The following is a 19,467-nucleotide window of genomic DNA, read 5'->3' as shown; positions in this document are numbered from 1 at the left end:
ACAAAAGCAAAAAAACCACCCCAAACCAACAAACAAAAAACCAACAACAAAACCAAACAAAATAATAATATTAATAAAAAACACCCACAAAGGTATGAATTGGGCCTTAAAGTACAAGTTACTCATAGGAAAGCTGTATCAAAATGCAGATTGTTGTTTTTGAAATCAGCATACCCTTGAAGACTGTCCCTTAGTCATAAGAGATCACAGTAGAAAGTCAAGAAGGTGAGAGCTAATTTCCAGATGCACTAAGCAGTACTGGACTGACAGACTGCACTCTGTGACATTAGGAACTATACTAGCTCAGTTCCTCTGGCTGTTGCAACATATCCTTTGTAAAGGATATTGATAGCTTCAAGAGAATAGTGTACTAGAACTGCAAAGAATTGCTAATTAATAATCACACAGGGCTGAAGAAATTTTTATTTGAGTCCTTGGAGACAGACCTTGCAGTCCAAATCAATATCAGAGCATCCTCATTGCACTTCCCTTTGCATTAGAGGGTTGGGAGGGATTTTTGTGCTAAAGCTTAATCTTGCTGTCATCCTGCCTTTGCATGCAGGTGTCATTAGTATGGCTTATTCTGCATGAAGAATTCTGCATTCTAGCAAGAAGCAAAATGGGGAAAAAAAATCAAGCACAATGAAAACAAAAGGCAGCCCACCTTGAACCAAGGCAGCATTGTGTTGCAAGGCAGTCCTTGGTAACCTGAAGCCAGGCAGAAACCATTTGCCTTAACAGAGAGTAAACTCAAGCCAAGATGACTGTGGCTTCTTTACAGAACCTCATCAGATGCTTCTAGCAAAAAAAAAAAAAAAAAAAAGAACTCTGAAGGTGGGTGGAAGACTTTCTGCTAAACAAGTGCAGTGTAGCATTCTCAATCAGTATGCTTAATAATCTGCCTGTATCTCAACTTTGGCAAATACAACAAAAATTCCACTATCATGCAGGAAGAGCTTAAGTATTTTGGTTTTGTTTAAGTCTCCTGTCTTTTCGAACACAAGTTCCAACTAGCCTTAGAGGTAACAGAATTTGGCATCTGTGGTCCATCTGTGGCATACTTGAGCTTGAATAAGCATTCAGCTAGGCAAGCAGAATGGAAGCTTTCTCACTAGATGGCAGTGTGGCTTATGGCACAGGTGTCCCTACCTGAGTGTCAGAGTCTGCTGGGAAAGGCCGTGGAGAAACTGCAACAGAAATCCAGATTGGGTTTAGAACCACTTCAGTATCCTCCCCAGGGAAGTCACAAGAGCAATCCTGGGCACTAGAATCCTGAATTAACGGTGGATACAGCTGGCTTTTAAGCTTTCTGCAAATTCTGTCAAAGCATTTTTAGTCTGAGGAATCAGAATATTGGCAAGTTGATGCCCTGTCCAGTCACTGAACTAAACATTCACATTTCTGTCATTCTGAGAATAAGTGATCTGTGTATCTTGTCAAACCAAGCCATTAAAAAAAAAAAGTATGTTTAAGTTAAAATGAAGTTTAAAAAAAATAAACAATTGTCACTGTTTAGATTTTTTTGTTCCCTGCTGCTTCACCATCATTTAGGAGAGAAACAGCTGTTGTTTGGTACTATGAAATAAGGAAACTTCTAAGTGGAAGTTCAGATCTTGAAGTGTATTCCAGATTTTCCTCCTCATTCCAGGAGGAATCATTAAGGGAAATGTAACTTATTCCAGTATTTAAGCTAAAATCACAGCTGTTGAGAACATAATCTCACTTCCCCAATTTTTTACATCAGTGTCATTTGATTAATAACAGCAAATATATTGCTCACCAACTAAGGAGTAAATAAAACCACTGAAGAGGGACACTCCAGCCTAGATGTAATAAAAGCAGTTTATAGGACAAGCATATGCAAAGATCTGCTTGTTTTAGAGATGGTGAAGAAATGGCATGCGAGATGTATATATTTCCTCTCCTACGAGAGTCTATTTATTTCTCCTGCTAAATGATTCTAGGGAGTACAAACAATTTCAAATTCTGGTAAAATATGCAGTGAGGTGATACTGTGCATCATGCACATCAAAACCTAGCTGGAGCCCCCAGATGTACTTCTATGCAAAGAAAACTGGCTTTTCTCGTGTTTCAAGAAAAGAAATGCATCCCTGTCTGCTTCACACATTTTCAAACTCTTTCTGTTCTGGCACAGTCAATCTACATAAGCATTCTCAGTGTGGCACTAGTGTAAGAAAAAATCACTCAAATGTTGGTTTCTTAGGTCTGCCTTAAAGGTTCTTTAAGACAAAATCTTTTTTTGCTTGACTTACTGGCGTAGCAAGTCACTTACCACCACCACCAGATAGCTGTCTGTTTAATCTAACTCTTTTCTTCAGGTAAGCTGCAGGAGAAGAGAATAACAGAAAAAGCTTGAGAGAGTGAAGGAGAGAGAACTGAGCTAGTAAACATAATTTTAAAATAGAAGAAAAAGTCAACTGCAAAACAGATGTGCCTTCAGAAACAGAAGCAGCATCTAAATTTAATGTTCCCTTCAACAGAGATTCAGGGACTGCATCTGAAAGAATCCTTTGGAATAGCAGGTTTGACTGTGCCATGGGGTTTATGTGCACAAATAAAGCAGCAGGCTTTACAAGTGCAATAGGTGGAGGTTAATGCACTTCAGCAAAATCAGTGGAGATAGAGGGCAATGTGCTGGAGGAGCCATTATATCTAAAAGATGCAGAGGTGTCTGTTGTTTTAGCAGACAGCAGGGACTCGAGATTTCTAGCTGTTAATCCCATCTCATATGACCTGGGGCAAACTACATAATCTGTATTTAAAATACAGTACTGTTGCTTTAATGGTGGAGTGTCAGGGAGCAGCAATCTGGAAAGCAGGATGCATAATAAAGTATGCTGTGTTTATTCCATGCATACTGAACTCTGTGTAACCCTTGCAGGAGAAGGAGTTCCCCTGGCAGGCCAAGTGGGGAATTTGGCCTTTCTTTAGCTCTGCAGCTTTGTGTATTTGCTTCAGTAACCATTGATGATACAGATAGAGATGTTTACATTACAGAAGTAAAGATGCATGAAAATCAGAAAGCTGTGAAATTGCAGTATCTTAAGCAAAATACTAATAATTAATGTGTTCCATGCTGCAAATAAGAAAACATTATGTTGGCATTTTAAGTAGAAACAATCTGTTTCAAAATCAAAAGATGTGTTTCAATATATTGGAATGACTTGGAAGGGTTTCTTTTGAGACACGGGAATCACTGATCTGTATTTCTCAGTGGGGAATTATCTTATTGAACTGAAAGTTAACCCTTTGCCCAGCACCCATTGCTAGCCCACATCTTTCATCATATGTATCATGCAGTAAACTCTGCAATATGTTAAAGAAAATAAAGTAGAGGGAAGAGGTGAATGGAGTAGGAATGCTCTCAAGGTACAGTTATTAAAAGCCATTTGTGTATAATGCATTGTTGGATTTGAGAACTAGCATTTTAAGTGGTTTTAAAATGTGCTTGTTTATAATAAATGTTTGTCTTTTCCCCCAGTGTTAGCTGTGATTAAAAAAAAATGAATACAGAAGCAGCTTAATATGTAAGAATATTATTCCAACAAAAAAGTACAAACTTTTTAATGTAAGCCATGCATAAGTTTGCATGTCCAGCAGTGAGAGAAGAATTCAGCATCTGAACTGCAAGTCAGAAATACTTTCTAAGGGGTCATGCTTGATAAAGCTAGATTAGCCATAGCCATGGAAGCAGTTAAGACTAGACATAGTGCAGGGATTATTTGAAACCCTTACATGTCTCTCTAAATTGCCATCACTCGCTTTCAGCACTTTGATTGCTTAAAATAAAGGAAAACCAAGGAAAAGACAGAAGCTCCTAGTGTCTTTGCTCTTCCTTGAAGGATTGCTTAAAACTAATGAGGTTTTTTTTAATAGCACAAGGTAGAGACAAGTGGAAAAAATCATGTCCCTGGGCTTCAAACTGTGGCCATTTTTTAAAATAAGCCCTTACCAGCTGAAGAAATCTTTTGTTAAATAATTGCCACACAAAGTTCTGCAATTCCTCTCAGATTCTCACCTAACACAACAAAATACATTGTCTTGAAAGACTGAATGGTAGCCTTTTATTAAATAGCTAATGTTTATTGTTGAAAGTCTATCATTTCCTTCCTTATTATCCATAGGCTACACACCACTAGCCTATGCTTAATGGGCCAATAATGTGAGAATAATTGAAGAAGGCAAAAATAATTTGCTTATCATTTCCTTTTTTTAAAAGAACTTTGTTTTCAGTGTTCCTTATGTTTTTGTAGATGTTGAAAAAAAACTCTCTTCTGTATAGTAGATAGCACTTAAAATGTATTTATTTTCTAGCATTATTTGTTTGGGAGGAAACAGTGCAGCTCTTAGCAGAATTCCTACAGAAAAACAAGTTAAAAGATGGCTTTGCATATTTTTCTTTATTAAGTAAATTTAGTTAAAGGCAGGCTCTGTGCAGCATTTCTCCAAGAAAGCCTAAATCAACATAATGTACAGGTCAGTTACTTTGTTGCTTAGCTGGAGCAAGGCATTCTATGATTATTACAGTGGAGTGCGTGGTTCCTGCTAGAATGCAATGGTAGGGTGCTGCAGAAGTGGTAAATGAGGTCAGTTCAGTGCATGTGAAGGTCTAGAACTGGTTTCAGCTAGTTGTCCAGCTGTCATGAAAGGCCTGCTGACACCAGAGTCCATGCAGAACTCATTTATTTTCTGTGGAAGCAGAGTGAGTTCTTCAAAGACGGAGTTCTGGCTTCATCCCATGTTCATCCTGCTGACTTCTAAGCCTAATTTGAATAAATTACTGTATGAATTTTGTAGGTAACTACAGCTGTGGAGAGAAGGCTTCCTGAGCACGATACCTTTCAAATACATTGTGACTAAGAAAGAATATGTTGGGTTTTTTTTCTCTTGGTGGTGGTGCTGGTGTGTATGGTGGTGACAACCTAATGCATTCAGTTATACTCCTTGCTATCAGTTCTAACTCACTTCAAATGCAGATATAATGCACATTCATTTTATATTGGTACATAGCTGTTTTTCCCTCTTTGGTGATGACTGAAGATTGCTTAGAAGACCACAGCCATGTGATGGAAGTCTCCAAATTAGACTAGATTACCTTGAAGATAAACTGCCATTTGGAGCTATATTGTTCTGATGTGTCAGCAAGTACAATCATATAGATACTATCAAGTAATAAAATCTTTACAGCATGCCACATGAACTATGTAAATAAAAGGGAGATGACTATTGGATTTTGGCCAGAAAGTCCAAAACAGAAGTTCTAGTGATTCCCATCTTCAGGGTTGGCAGTTCCTAACTTTATTAGAATTATAGTTACTTTCTATTAGGGACTCCTAGTATAAATATATGGAAAAAAAAGAAGTATATAGAGGTTGTATCTTTAACTCAGTTTGCTTTTACCAGAAAACTCTGCAGATAAGGTTAAATTTTTCATTTTAGTAACATTTAACAATATTGTCTGTACTAGACTAAAACCACAGAGATTCAAAACGTTCTGTAGTGACACCTAATCAAAAGCTATTTCAAAGAAATCTCTACCTTTTTTGCAAGCTGAATTGATAGTAGCCAAAATCAGTTTTACTGTGCATTTCTAGACTCCTGGAGCCAAAACTGGCCTAACAAAAATCTTCAAGCCTTTTGTTTCAGTTGTTACTAAAACCTAAAATCAAGATAGCTTCCTGTTCCTGCTATCAATTGAATGGAATTGATCATTTTTAGTGTAAGATAACCACTTGAAGGGAAGAACCCTTCAGGGGGGAAAAGAAAAATTAGATTCAGAAGTTGTTTCTGGTATCAATCTTGCTGTAAACCAAAACATTTTTAGTATGTCTGTTACTCAGTTTAAAAAGTGAGCAGCGTACTCATGAAATTTGTTGAGCTGGAAAACATTACAGGTCCCAGCCACCTCTGTTCTGAAAAACTGGAGTAAGTGGAGAGGAATATTTGGATGAGCAGGGAGAGAAAAAACCCCTGTCATTTCAGAAGTCTCTAACAGAGTTTGGCATGGCTTAGGCTTGTAACCAAATATTTACCCTAGAAGAAAAGAGGGTGTAACTGCTGTCTAAAGGACTTTGGGGTAAACTTGAAGAAAGTAGTGCTACTTAAGAGGCAATGCTGGCACAAGTACAAACAGGCTTAAAATAGCCATGCATTAATTTAAACTAGAAATTAAATGGAGATTTTTCATACCAGGGAGTGAACTGTCTGCTACGGTAGCAAAGACAAGAAATTGTATAGAGTGCTATCAATTCTGGGAGAGACTGAAACGGTAATAGGGATGCCCCTCCCAGTTCTTTGTTTTGGTGCTTCAGGAGTGCTGATTTGATTTACTTGGGTGCTGGACTCTGAAGAGACAATAGGAAATCAGGAGTTCAGAGAATTTGTACTGAGCCTTCAGCTTGCAGAAAATGTGTCCTGTGAACCTGAACTAGACACGAATCCCTAGCTCAGTTAGCGTGAGCATATTTCTGCTGCTTGTCTCCAGAGCCTTGTTTACAATAATTATTTTTTGACTTCTTCATTCTTTTAATGCAGATCATAAAGTGTAACTCGGACCATGATTACAGGGAGCATTTTTCAATGCCATAGCCACATTGTGCTGGTATTTCACCAGCTGCTTGTTCCCTTCTCCGTGCCAATACTTGCATTATGCCAGCAGCAGTTTGTGTGACTGTGCAAAGAACTGGATCGGAGCACTGATCCAGACAAAAAATGGCCATTTATTTTAGCTTTGGTGTTTTTAGTTCAGATCAGACCCTTGCTCTGGCTGCATAAACAGTTGTGCCAGCACAAAGTGGGAGGTGCCTCAAGGACTGTGAGGAAGCACTTTATGTAGCATGCCTCTCCTCAGGCTGCTCTCAGGTGCTCTGTGGTTTGCACTCACCAGTAGGCCAAGCAATAGGCTACCTGGTTTTGATGATGATCATTCATCTTCCTCTGTCTCTTCTACCTCCTGTTGTAGGGCCTGACCATGCAATTGAGACAGTTCAGAGAATGAAGTCAGCTGAAAACATGAAACTACCTGAAACCAAAGTACTTCTTTTTTCTCTTTCTTTTTTCCTCCCTTAGGTTTAGTTTTTTGTCTCTCTTTGCTAAAACTGAACCTCAGCAGTCCCACTGAGGTACCACTCAGAGATCAGGAACATCTGTCAGGAGCAGCAAAACCGAACACTTTTTACAGAAGCTATGCTAGCTTGTACAGCTCAAATGAATCACTTGGTTGTCTTCCTCTCTGGAAACTACCTTTCTGGAAATCCAAACAGACTAAAGGTTCTCCTGAGAGTGTTTTAACAGGAAATGATCAGAATTCCATTTATGGAGTCCCCAAAATACTGGGGTTTTGGAAGATCTGTGCATTCCTTTTCCATAAATGTTTCTATGTCTGAACTTCTGGTAGGATCCTTTCTTTCCTGTCTTTGTTAGGCAGATCCAACCCATCAGAATGTCAGTCTGGGGCAAGGACAGTCTGTATGGTGTCATCTGTAAAGTCCTGTAGAGCTGGTGCATTACCATTAACTATTTGGTTTCTTTAGAAGCATTATCTTTTCAATAGTTCAGCCACATCTTACTGGTAATTACTTTTCTATTTCTTATGGGTTTAGAACAATAATACCTAGTACTATACTAAATGGATTCTTAATAAGGCAATATTATAATAGGACTCTCGTGGAATTACAGATTACATTACCGCCACGTGAGTTCACTCTGAATTCATTATGAATGATTACTCTGAATACCAAAGGAATTAATAACCATTAGCCATTTACTATGGAGGGTTGCTGAATAATTGCCAGATACAGCTATTTTAAGAATTTACAAGTTTTCCTGTTCAAGCTGTATTCTGAAAGAATCATTAGGTTTAACTTTCTTCTCACTGGAGAGTGCCTACTTTTATTTTGGATCTGTACTCCTTGTTCAATTGCATTGCAGTTCTAAAAGCACTTCAAAGATAGTCACTCAGCCCAGTTCATTCACTAATGGAATTATTTTCCTTATCTTAATTTTGTCTTTGAGTGTATCTTGGTTGGTTTCATGCAACACAACTGAGAGGTTAATATACTTTAAAGCATACTGGGAGGCATTCAAGGGCAGGGTGACTTCAACATGACAAAAAGAATGCAAAAGTGTTATGACTTAGTGGCAAGTAAATTCTGAAAGCAAAGATATCCAAGGCCTTTGATTTGTTTTCTGAAAGTTCCTTCTGTTCCTACAAGCATTTGAAGACTGCTGTTTTGCATATCAGAGGTAGCTGACTTGAGAGACGGAGGGACTTAACTGCTGACTTCAGATGAGCTTTTCCTTTGGGTATAGGCTTCCACAGGAGTTTTACTTCTTTGACAGCTTACTCATGCTGACTGTCTACAACAGCCACACAGTTGCAACTCAAGTCATCCTGCCAAATTGAAATAGCACTGAGCTTTTCTGCATACCTTCTCATTGTAACTACTAGTTTGATTCTGCCCATAGGCTTGATTTCATTCAAATATGAGATTTAGTACTTGTTGATGTTAGATCAGTGTCTCTGGTCTCAAAAGTTAGGTAAGCACAACTGTGAATGTATGGGTTTGGGGGTTTGTTCCCCACTCAGTGAGACTAACTCAGTGTAAAAAGCCTGTGCACCCTTGACCTCACAAATATGCCATTTCCTGGCATTCTGTGTGCAAACAGTGCTGCTGCATCTAATCATGTACACCCTTATTTGTGTCTCTGGGACAGCTGAATCTACTCGGTTTCACAAACGCTGCAAACAGCATTTGCACATATGGTCAGATCTCTTAAATTGTGTTGAAGCCTTAGTTGAACTGTGTATGATTTCCACCAAATTCAGGGGAGCCAGCAGTTAGCCTTTTATCTGTATTATTTAATTAAATCTGTATGAAGCAGTTTTGTGTCCTGGTGATTGCCAAGACAGCAATATTCATGTACTGGTGTTTAAGCAAAGGCTGACACCGTGTAATGATAATATGTGATGCCATAACCAATGCTTAGGAAATCATCTTGATTTAGAACTATGCCCCAGAATGAAACATATGAAGATAATTGCTTGTATGAATTCTGGATTTTTTTAATATTATGTAAATATAAACATTTCCATGGTTTATTGAGATGATTATAAGCAGGTCAGGGCACAATTAATTTTTTTTTTCCTTTTAAACAGAGAATGAGAGGATGAGGTGGCTCAGAGGTTTAGCTGTGGCACAGGGCTCGCTGCAGTCCCTGGCATGTTCTGACTGAGGTCGGGGGTTTACATGGGTGAGGTCGGGGGCTCTGTAGGACATGCTGCCTGGCATACAGGCCCTGACAGTTGGCCACCAGATGGCAGACATAGTCTCCTATGGAATAATGATTTTTCTCTCTGACCTACATAAAGGACAGCTGCATCTTTTGCCATTGAAAATTATACATATTGCCAAGTACACCAAAGATAATGACCGCTTTCTGAGAGCTTTTTTTTCAGGTTTTGTACCTGAAGCTTTTTATTATTTTGCCCTTCTCACTTATGATTCTTACCTTCTGCCAGGGAAATATCTTATTTTTCCACTGGTCTCTGTTATAGCTCTTAATTAGTTAGATTTGAAGTGATCTCTGCTAAGCAGGAGTATAACATAACCAAGGTTATTGGCAGTGGTGTGCAGGCTTTACATTTTGGTGGCTGGAGTGGATTAAATACACATAATGTGTTTAAAATACATGTATACATAGACACAGATAATTTTGGTTTGGGGTTTTGTTTGCTTGTTATTTTTACTGGACAATTCTGGAGTTCTCTGCAGCATTTAGTACAATGCCCAGCTCAGCAAGGATAAAGCACTGCTGTAGAAGTATGCAAAAGCAACATCACAGATGTATCATGAATATTGTTAATGCCAAGTGTAAGGTCATTAAATAGGTACTGGTTATAGCTGAAACTGAAGAGAGAGGGACTTGGATGACTAACCTGAGTAATTGTGTGAGTGGCCATAACTTCAGTAAAATCAGAGAGCCTCCATTCCTGTATTCTTGGAATAAACATTTTGCTGACTCAATATTTGGGAATCTGCTTAATGAAATTGTTTGTTCACCAATACACTGTTGAATTTAATTACATTTTATAACAAAAAAGGCAAGTGTGGAAAGAATAAGCGAGCAGAAACATGGGTACAAATTCACAATGCATGTTAAAAACTCCCCTGCACAGACAGGTACAGGTGATGGCACATTTGCTCAAAACTTGTTTTAAACTGATTCTTGTCCTGAGCAGGCAGGGAGAACTAGCACATGCATTAACACCACATCCTTGCCTTTAATGTTTGGATGGATGTTTGTAATCTTGCTGGAACTCTCCTGTGCAGCTTAGCATACAGCTCCTGGTGTGGTAAAGGAACTTGTACTTATTGTGTGGCAGGAGTGACCCACCTGGTCAAACAGTTATTCATTGGTAATTTACTATACACTGGCTCCATGCCCACTACATTTCCACTGCAGGCAAGTTTAAGTATTGTATAGTTGTGTAGATGTCAGCATTCTTCTATCATAAGAAAGCTATCAAGATAATTTGATCTTCATAGAGAGATAACATAGAAGCTGTGGCCTTTTTCTTATCCAGCTTGATCTATCTTCCAAGGTCCTTGTGGTGTTACTACACCAGTGGCATTGTCCTCTGTTAAGTTTTATGTGAACAGAGAAGTTTATAGCTTGAGTTCCTTTACTTTCTTTCTAGAACACTCAGAGCCTAGTGCAAGACAGAGGCCTGCATTGCTTAGCTAACCTGAGAAGAGTTTCACCATTTCCAAAAGCACAGCTGGGGCTGGACACTGGTTACCTTTCAGAATACACAGCCACACAGAGACGGCAAGAATCTTAACTAGAGACTTGCTCAGCCACTTGTGATAAGCAACTGTAAAGATTCTCATACCCCATCAATGGAGCAAGTGTAAAACTCCCTGGGTGACTGAAAGTAAATAGTTGCTCAGGGCTGTCATTATTTGCTTCTAAGGGTTTGTTTACTAAAAGAATTTTTAATGTCCCATCCTGTGGACACTGGGCTAGTGCCTGGACTTAGAATTTCTTACTGGCTGTGTCATCTCTTCACTATTTCATAAACTCTGATAGTTCTCTTTCTCAGTACTTCAGCTTTCTCATGTATGAAATAGGCTTGATGTTACTTTCCTCTAAAAGGTACTTTTGAAACTGACTGAAATCACTGGGGGTTTTGCATTTGTTAATGGCATAGAGTTCACACTGTTGTAGCTTAACTGTTATCCACTTAGCTTTAGTAACTTAGTATCCACAGCAATAAGAACTGAGGCTTCTATGTATGTGCAGCCACTTCATTGTTTTCCATGCTAATGCTGTTTTTCTTTATATAGATAGAGCCTAAGCATCTGGGTCCAGCTGATAAAGAAAGTTTCCTTTTCAGTTGTCTGCTCCTGCACAATTGGTCATGGAGTTCAGCAATCCTGGGATTAAGCTGAAGGAGGTTTAATCTAAAAAAACCCATAAGTGTCAAATATGGTTGCAGGCCAGAAGAATCTTCTTACATACACTTTTAAATGAGAAGTGCAAAGGAAACACTGGTGGGGAAGCAAATGTCTCTGTTTCTTCCCTGAGTCTTACATATTTGTAATTGATAGAGAAACCCCCAGTTTTGTACTTCTCTCCCACACTCCTGTGTTTTGAATGCTAATCACAGGACATGGAGAATGTTCACAGAGCGAAGGTATATGGCTCTCTTCTGTTTCAAGTATGGAGACATCCTTTGACTTGCATGCAGACAGCAGATGGTATGGCTTTTGTGGCGTCATGAACCCCAGCACAATATAGTCAGCCACTGCACAGCATGGTACAATTTAAAGCTGAGTAAATATGGGGAGAGTGAAGGGTTAGGGGTGGGAAGGCAGTAATTCCTAGGACATTTGTTCCATTTTGATTTTACAAAGTGACCATCATTTTGTTATGCTTCACTCTTGTTCACTTTCTGCATCTGTTCTGGAAAACTGCTCTCCTGCCAGGAACATACACTTTAAACAAATAGTTTTTAAAGGATTGTTGTCAACATCAAAGCCCACATCTCCATTTGAAAGTTTTATGCTTTCTTTCAGAAGATGTAAGATTTTGAACTTACTTTCTCTCAGACTTCAGAAGAGGAAGAAGGTTTAAAGCCCCCTAGAAATAATATAAATTGCCAACTAATAAACATGAGGTAGCTCTTTTCTAGTCCACAAGTATAGTCTCTCTCAAAACTGACTTGGAATTTTCTGAAGCCTTTTCTGGTCAGAAAATTCTTTTCCATTGGACTTCCCCTCCTGACTTGATTCAAACTTTTCACCCAGCAGTCACTGTTATTCTAGAATCTTTCTCATTTTTTCTCTGTAAGGAAAAGTTTTGAAAAGGCAAAAATTTTCATAAGACAGGAAATGTTTTCCTGTTCAAACCTCATATGCCCTGTGTATTCTGTAATTAGTTTAGAGGCTGTGTAACTTAGAGACAGCAGAGGCTTTGCATAAAAGAAAGCAGCTTAGTAAGTGAAATAAAAAAATTAATACAAATTAGAGAGGGTTTTTTTTTTCATTGAGTTGCAACACACCTAAACAGCCATCAGGTGACCATAGAGACAGGGCCTGCAGGAGACCAGATTCACCAAGAGGCACCATTCTGTCTGAGCCCAGTAGAACAGTGTGCAAACTACACTGCATGGTTGTGTAGAATACATTCGTTTGAAAGTATACCAAGGAGAGCAGTGGTGAAATTTAGTGGACCTTTGTTTTCTGTGTTTTAAATCATCCATCCTGTGTTCTTGTTCTGGTCAATTTCTTTACCCTAAATTGACAACTTCTGTATTAGCATGTGGGATTAAATTAATTGTATTTAAGAAATGGAACCTGCTTTGCATACAGCAAAACTTGTTGAATACTTCTATTTAGTTCTGCCCACTTTATAAAGCCAGGGGGAAATAGATGTTTTGATGCTTCTAAAATCTGTTGCTTTAAATAAAATTCCAATCTATGACACTGTTTTCAACATAAATCCTAGGAATCTTTTTGTTCAGATTAAAAATTGTTGGTCTGTACCCTCAGCCAGTGGAACTATGCCAAAACACAGCAGCTGGGAATTTCCTACCCTGCTATCTGTGTGTGGTAGTGGATTCAACAGGCATAGGCCATGTCCTGTATGCATTGTAAGTTACCTGGTAGACTCTTTTGACTTTTAACATGTGGTTATCTCACATAAATCAGAGCTCTGCTTTCCCAAAATAAGTGTATTTTTTGAACTTTGTGCAGACACTTGCTAAGCAACACAAAGCACCCTTTGTCTCTTGATATTAAACAAGGTATGGCAACATGGGGCCACGGACTAACCTAATGTACTAAATACTTTCCATCCAAGTACTGTAAAATATTTCATAATTGTTTTTTCTGTGTGGAGATGAGGCAAGATATTTGCAGGTGCAGTAGTTTACCCAGAATCTTGTCATCACCCATATCCTATCAGAATTACTTAGGAATCTGTGCTGCTTCATTCCTATTTTAATATCTTAACTAATATAGGACGTGTTTCCAAATACAGCAAGGCTCAGATCTTGACACATGGTTTTGAAGCCATTTTCTCCCTGTTTCATGATAATGTGTTTTACACTTACTCCATCTTGAATGCAAAATCAATGAAATCTTGAAAGTAAAATGTGTCACTGCTTAAATATGCACTCAAATGACAACCAAGCTTTTGTCCTTGATTTCTGCTGATCTTCAGATTATTGTCAAGGATGTATAATTGAATTATAGCCTTGGTTTCCATACAGGTCAATGGCATTTATGCCGGTGACTCGCATAGGTCATAAACTATATCTCCAAGGGGTGTGGGTATAGGTGGGCTGAACAGCTTGGGCTGGTTTATAAAAACCAGAGCCTCAAGCCATCTGCACTTATCCATTCTTTGTTCCAGCTGCTATTCTGCTCTACCAGCCACATCACCAGGGCAACATGGCATTCACAGGCAAATACGAGTTCGAAAGTGATGAGAACTATGATGAGTTTGTGAAGAAGATTGGTATGTATGTCTTGGGGTGTAAGTTTTAAATGTAAATTGGGTCAAAGTACTTTTTTTTTTTAAAATGGTTTTTACTGAAATGTGCTGAAATTAACAGGGGCTAAGACTGGTAGAAGTGCTCTGTGCTTCAGCAAGGACATTCAGATTTTGTTCTAAGCAGCACTGTCAGCCACAGGAAATAGTTCTGCTCTACAGAAGTAGTATTCCTGTTCAGTAGCAGCAGAATGAAGGGCCAAAATGCTTGCAGTATGATGATTGTGAAGGTCACTTTTTCTTTCCTTAGTATTCTTTGGTAGGAGTATAAATTTAGTATGGAAATGCTTGTCAAGAGCTTACACAGGAGCAGGTTTCTGTGAACACTTTTAGAAGACCTATTTCAGAGATTACCCTGTAGAAGCTCTTAGGGACATCATGATCTGTATGCATAAATTCAGTGCTTGTGATCATTCATTTAAAAAGCAACAGTAGATAGGTATGTGTAGCTATAGAGCAAAGGCAGAAGTTCATACACATTACATTCCTTGCATCTGCATATGTAGTTTAACTAGAAGGAAATATTTATATCTTACATTTATTCTGTGTATTGTTTTTCAGGGAAAAGAATGCAAGATAAAAACTTACTTTAGCAAATGCATTGGTGTACCTGTATCTTCTTTTATACCAGTAATTTAAACTTAGGGCTTTGATACTGCTGTTAAAAGATAAATAAACAAATAAATAGATAGATAAATAGATTAAGTCAGATATCAGTGTCTGAGAGCAAACATACAATTGGCATGTTTCAATTTAAATACAGCTGGTAGGCTGTTAGTTTTTATAAACTGTACATTTTGATTGATTAAGGTCTCCCCAGTGACAAGGTTGAAAAGGGAAAGAATTGCAAAATAGTCACTGAAGTGGTGCAGAATGGAAATGACTTCACCTGGACACAGCACGTCCCAGGAGGCCACACCACAACCAACTCATTCACAATCGACAAGGAAGCAGACATGGAGACAATGGGTGGTAAAAAGTTCAAGGTAAATTAATTTAGCTCTTAAGTTCTACATGGTCTTAGTTGTTTATTAGTTTGGTGTGAAAATCAAATCGTCTTCAGGGACACCTTCCGTAAATTGTTGGGTTTTTTTATCTGTCATAGCTTAGAAACACTTTTCCTGTATTTCTTCATGCCCCTAGCAAAATATCTAATTTTAATTTTAAAGAGAGCTAAAGCTTTGAAACTGTATGTTTTGATAAAGAATGAGGGCAGAGTGTCAAGCATCTACTGGTATCACAGCTCAAGCAAACATAATGCTCATTAATACTTTAAAGAGCTGGTTGGCAGCTGTGTCATTGTCCAGCACCATACAGCAACTGCAGCACGCTCAGAGGGGAGTGCTGTGGTCCTTAGCTCTTCCCATGCCTGTCAGCAGTGCTCAACTTTTGTAGTCACCTGTGCCTTAAACAAAAGACTATGTTAAATTAAGAAGGAAAAGATGTTTGTATCCTCCTTCCTGTTGGAAGTACAGAGGAACTTGCAACTTAATCAGCCTCTAGTGAGACAGATTACACAACATTGATCTGCTCCTATTGTGGCCAAAATCTGGATACAAGACCTGCTGTAAAATGGTTCTTTTACTTATTTTATATGTTTCTCATCTATTTGAATGGGCAGGACCATTTGGGTAAAGATTCACATCACTTGTCCCCAGTGGATTTTGTGCTGCTTGTCCACAGGTTATTAACATCTGAGAATGCCAGTCCAAAATTAACTCACACAATCATGCCTTTTGCACTGTCAATACAAGAGAACCATAGAAAACACACCTCTTTTAGAGCTATGAATAAATATTGTGCAGATATGAAACTTGCATGTATTGTCAGGTGAATATTTTTCTGTTTAAATTGTGAACCAAAAGAACTAAAGCACAAGCATGTTAGTCTTGTTTATGAAGCTGCATGTGTAATACACAACATTAACCTTTTTAAAGGAAAGCATGAGGTGTACAGGTGTTTACAGTGTATCTGATAATATAAATGGCAATGATCCCAGGCAACATTAAATATTTCTGTGTTACAGGCAACAGTTAAAATGGAAGGTGGGAAACTAGTGGCTGAGTTTCCCAACTATCGTCATACTGTAGAGATTTGTGGAGGAAAGCTAGTAGAGGTGAGTTCTCAAATATCCAGGTTACTTCAAACTTAAGCCTGAGTAGCAGGCTTAAAATTCTGTTTAGAAAAAAAATCTTCAGCTGAAGTAAAGCAAGACTATTAAATAACTTTCAAATTCACTCTAGATAAGAATGTGCAGGTTTCATGCAAAAATTGAATGAACAAACTTTTCATCATATCTTTTGGTAAACTGGAAATGTAGATCTTGCACCTTAGACACAAACAGTCTAATACTGGCAAGTCTGGTATGTTCAGACTGAAATACTCCCAAGCTGACATGTCTTTGACTATACTCACTGTGCCTATGTGTCAAGAATAAAAAAGAATGCATCTAAAAATTTTTACCTATGACTGAACAACTTCATAGAAACATTTAACTTTCACTGTTAGGAAACTATCTAGCCCCAAGTCCTCACAGACCCTGTTTCTTGAGTCTTACCAATGGAAAAACCAATGAAAAAAGATTTCAAGTACTATCCTACTTTATCAACAAAATAGCAACATAGCTTTGGAAGATTACTGAAACTACAATCTTTAGATTGAAAAGAGATAGGATTTTCACACAATTTATGATTCTCAAAAAATTCTCCTGAATTAACTTACAGTTGTGTGAGTCACATATACCTGAGTGTGTCTTCAGCAGAGACTAGCCAGAAGTTTTGTTATTCTGTGAACAAAGAAAGGACACTCATCCTCCTTGAAAGTAATACATGTCAATCACTGCTTTTGGAGAACAATTATCTCACTTGCCATACTCCTGATATCTTGGGAGTTGTTGAAGCCATGGTTAACACAGGATCCATTTAAGGTATCCCAAACCACTGTTCAGAAGTTGTGCTTTTTGTGTAGGATTGTTTTTCTGCAGGAAAGTTTCTGTACATTTCCGATTTGGCAAGGACAATCAGCTTATTTTCTAGGTACATCTTCTCCTGAAGAGTAAATGTTGCTTCAGCAAAGGCCAGGTTGTGAGCCAGGGAGCCTTTGTGACCCTGAAATTCTAATTATACTGTTCAATCAAATTTGTTTTGTTTGTTCTTTATTGCAGATCTCTACATGTTCTGATGTAGTCTACAAAAGGACCAGCAAAAAAATTGCTTAAGGCAGTAAAGTCAGTCTCTTCTGACTGAAAAACAATACAAATAAATAAAATATAGAGTATTGATTGACTCCTCTTCTCTCTCTCTTTCTATTATAAACATGAAGAATTGTTTTTCAGACTTATCTCCACATTAAAAGCTTGCCCCATTCCTAATGATCTGACAAATGCTCATAAAATCAAAATGCAAAAATCAGATGCAACAAAGCATGTAGTAATGCTGTCCAATGTACAGATGATACACACTTGGCATACTCAAGTGTTGTCTACCACCGACTTCCTAGAAGCTCTATTCAGTGTCTGTCTAGAGAATAGGACAATGCCCAAAATATGTATCACGATGGAAGTCTTTTTGCCTGTTGCTGGTTGGAGGGCAGAGATTTAGGAGTTTGAAAACAAGAGAAAGTTAGTTTTATCAGTCATTAAGAGATATATATATGTATATATATATTTTTTTTTCATACCGTTGCCATGGTTTTCTCATTCTTGGTATCTCCTCTTGACCAAAATTCTTAGAAGACATTTAAGGTTTTGCAGATGGACTCCTGCAGGAAAAGGTATCATCCTGTTTTCTCAATGCAATCCTGTTATTTACACAAAGTAAATGTGAAAACTTGTTTTCTTGAACACAGTATCACAGAACCATAGAATGCTAGGGGTTGGAAGAGACCTCCAAAGATCAGAGTCCAACCCCCCTGCAAAGCAGGACCACACAGGGCAGGTCACACAAGAACTTGTCCAGGCGGGTTTTGAAGATCTCTAGAGAAGGAGACTCCACAACCTCTGTGGGCAGCCTGCTCCAGTGCTCTGTCACCCTCACAGTCAAAATACGTTTTTTTCATGTTGAGATGACATTTCCTGTGATTGCATTTATATCCATCACGCCTGGTCTTATCACAAGGTATCACTGAAAAGAGACTGACTCCATCCTCCTGACAGCCACCCGTCAGATATTCATAGACATTGATAAGGTCTCCTCCCCGGCTTCTCTTCTCCAGACTAAACAGAGTTTTTAGGCCCATTTGCTAGTATCTAGACTTCTCAGGGAAAAAAAAAAAAAGCTACATTTTATTAAGCAACACCTGTACACTTTACTGATAAGCTGATTATAGTGCTCAAAGAGCACTGCATCAACTCTGCGTTGTTCACTCAGTGTGTAAAACTTGCTAGAACAAAAGGATCAAACAGTGGCTGTGACAACTTTGCAAACACAAAGTTGTAGCTTCCTCACAAGCAGGGAGATTGGAGTAATTTCTCTTTGCTATTTAAAAGTGCAGCAAGCTGCAGCTGTAAGGTTTGGGTTTTTTTAATAAATTTGGTTTAGTGTTTAATGCCTCATCAACTTTAGTAGCCTTTTTTCCTCCTGTACGCCTGCTGCAGCTCATCAGAGCTCACCAACAGAGTTTTTTAATGTCAGCTTTCTCATTTGGTTACATCTCCAGCATCCACCCATGAAAAGGTAACTAGCATCATACTTCATATTCCTAGCCCTGTTCCACTGCATTTGCTTTTGCAGCAGCCTTTCTTTCTTCAAAATCTATCAGGGAAATGTGAGTGAATTGGCATGTAAATTTTCTGATCTATGACTGTGCTACAACTGACAGCATCAAACAGCACAACCACAGGGTGGGAAGGTTTTAATCCATTTGCTTAAAAATTAACTCAGCTTTGCATGTACCTCTGCAGCTTCCTCTACAAGTACTTGTGGCACAAAGTCTTCAGTAAAGTATCTTTATGCTGGCTCAACTCTTCTATAGTCACTTTTCCTGAGGAGGTTATGTTTTCACAAAAGAAAATAATTACAGTCCAATAAAAAAGTATTTCTCCAGGAATTAAATGTGTGGAATTGCCACCATCACATAAAGCATTCTGGACAGAGCTGTCAATAGAAGCAGTATTATGCCAACTCAAATTCTCATAAATCTTCCTTTCAGAGTCTGCTGTTGGACTTCATTTGCCCCAACTCCACTCATGAAATGGTGACACAAACAGAACCTGGAACTTCATGGACAATTCCTGCTTAGAAGAGACAATCGTCAAAAGAAAGTTTGAATATACAACTACATATTCCTATTCAGCCTTTCAATCTCTTCAGGTAAGGCGGCACCCCCACAACACATGGGCATAGGAGCTAGAACAATCTGTTCTTTTATTACATCCCCTCCTTGTCTCTG

General features: G+C 38.4%; 1 protein-coding gene across 3 annotated transcripts in view; it reads left to right on the top strand.

Annotated features, from left to right (window-relative positions):
- FABP6 (fatty acid binding protein 6) overlaps nt 1-17,363 on the top strand; it is a 35,833-nt gene extending 18,470 nt beyond the window's left edge. For all 3 annotated transcript variants that reach the window (XM_054168568.1, XM_054168569.1, XM_009904656.2), the window contains exons 3-6: nt 13,942-14,046; nt 14,890-15,065; nt 16,106-16,195; nt 17,243-17,363. In XM_054168568.1, coding sequence (XP_054024543.1) covers nt 13,942-14,046; nt 14,890-15,065; nt 16,106-16,195; nt 17,243-17,296 — 425 coding nt within the window. In that variant the 3' untranslated portion in view covers nt 17,297-17,363. The remainder of the gene's footprint in view (nt 1-13,941; nt 14,047-14,889; nt 15,066-16,105; nt 16,196-17,242) is intronic.
- Nucleotides 17,364-19,467: the final 2,104 nt, after the last annotated feature.

The sequence above is a fragment of the Dryobates pubescens genome, chromosome 16 (genome assembly GCF_014839835.1).
Source record: "Dryobates pubescens isolate bDryPub1 chromosome 16, bDryPub1.pri, whole genome shotgun sequence".
In the NCBI taxonomy this organism is placed as follows: domain Eukaryota; kingdom Metazoa; phylum Chordata; class Aves; order Piciformes; family Picidae; genus Dryobates; species Dryobates pubescens.
Note: the sequence above shows the minus strand (reverse complement) of the source record. Positions and strands in the feature narration are given on the sequence as shown.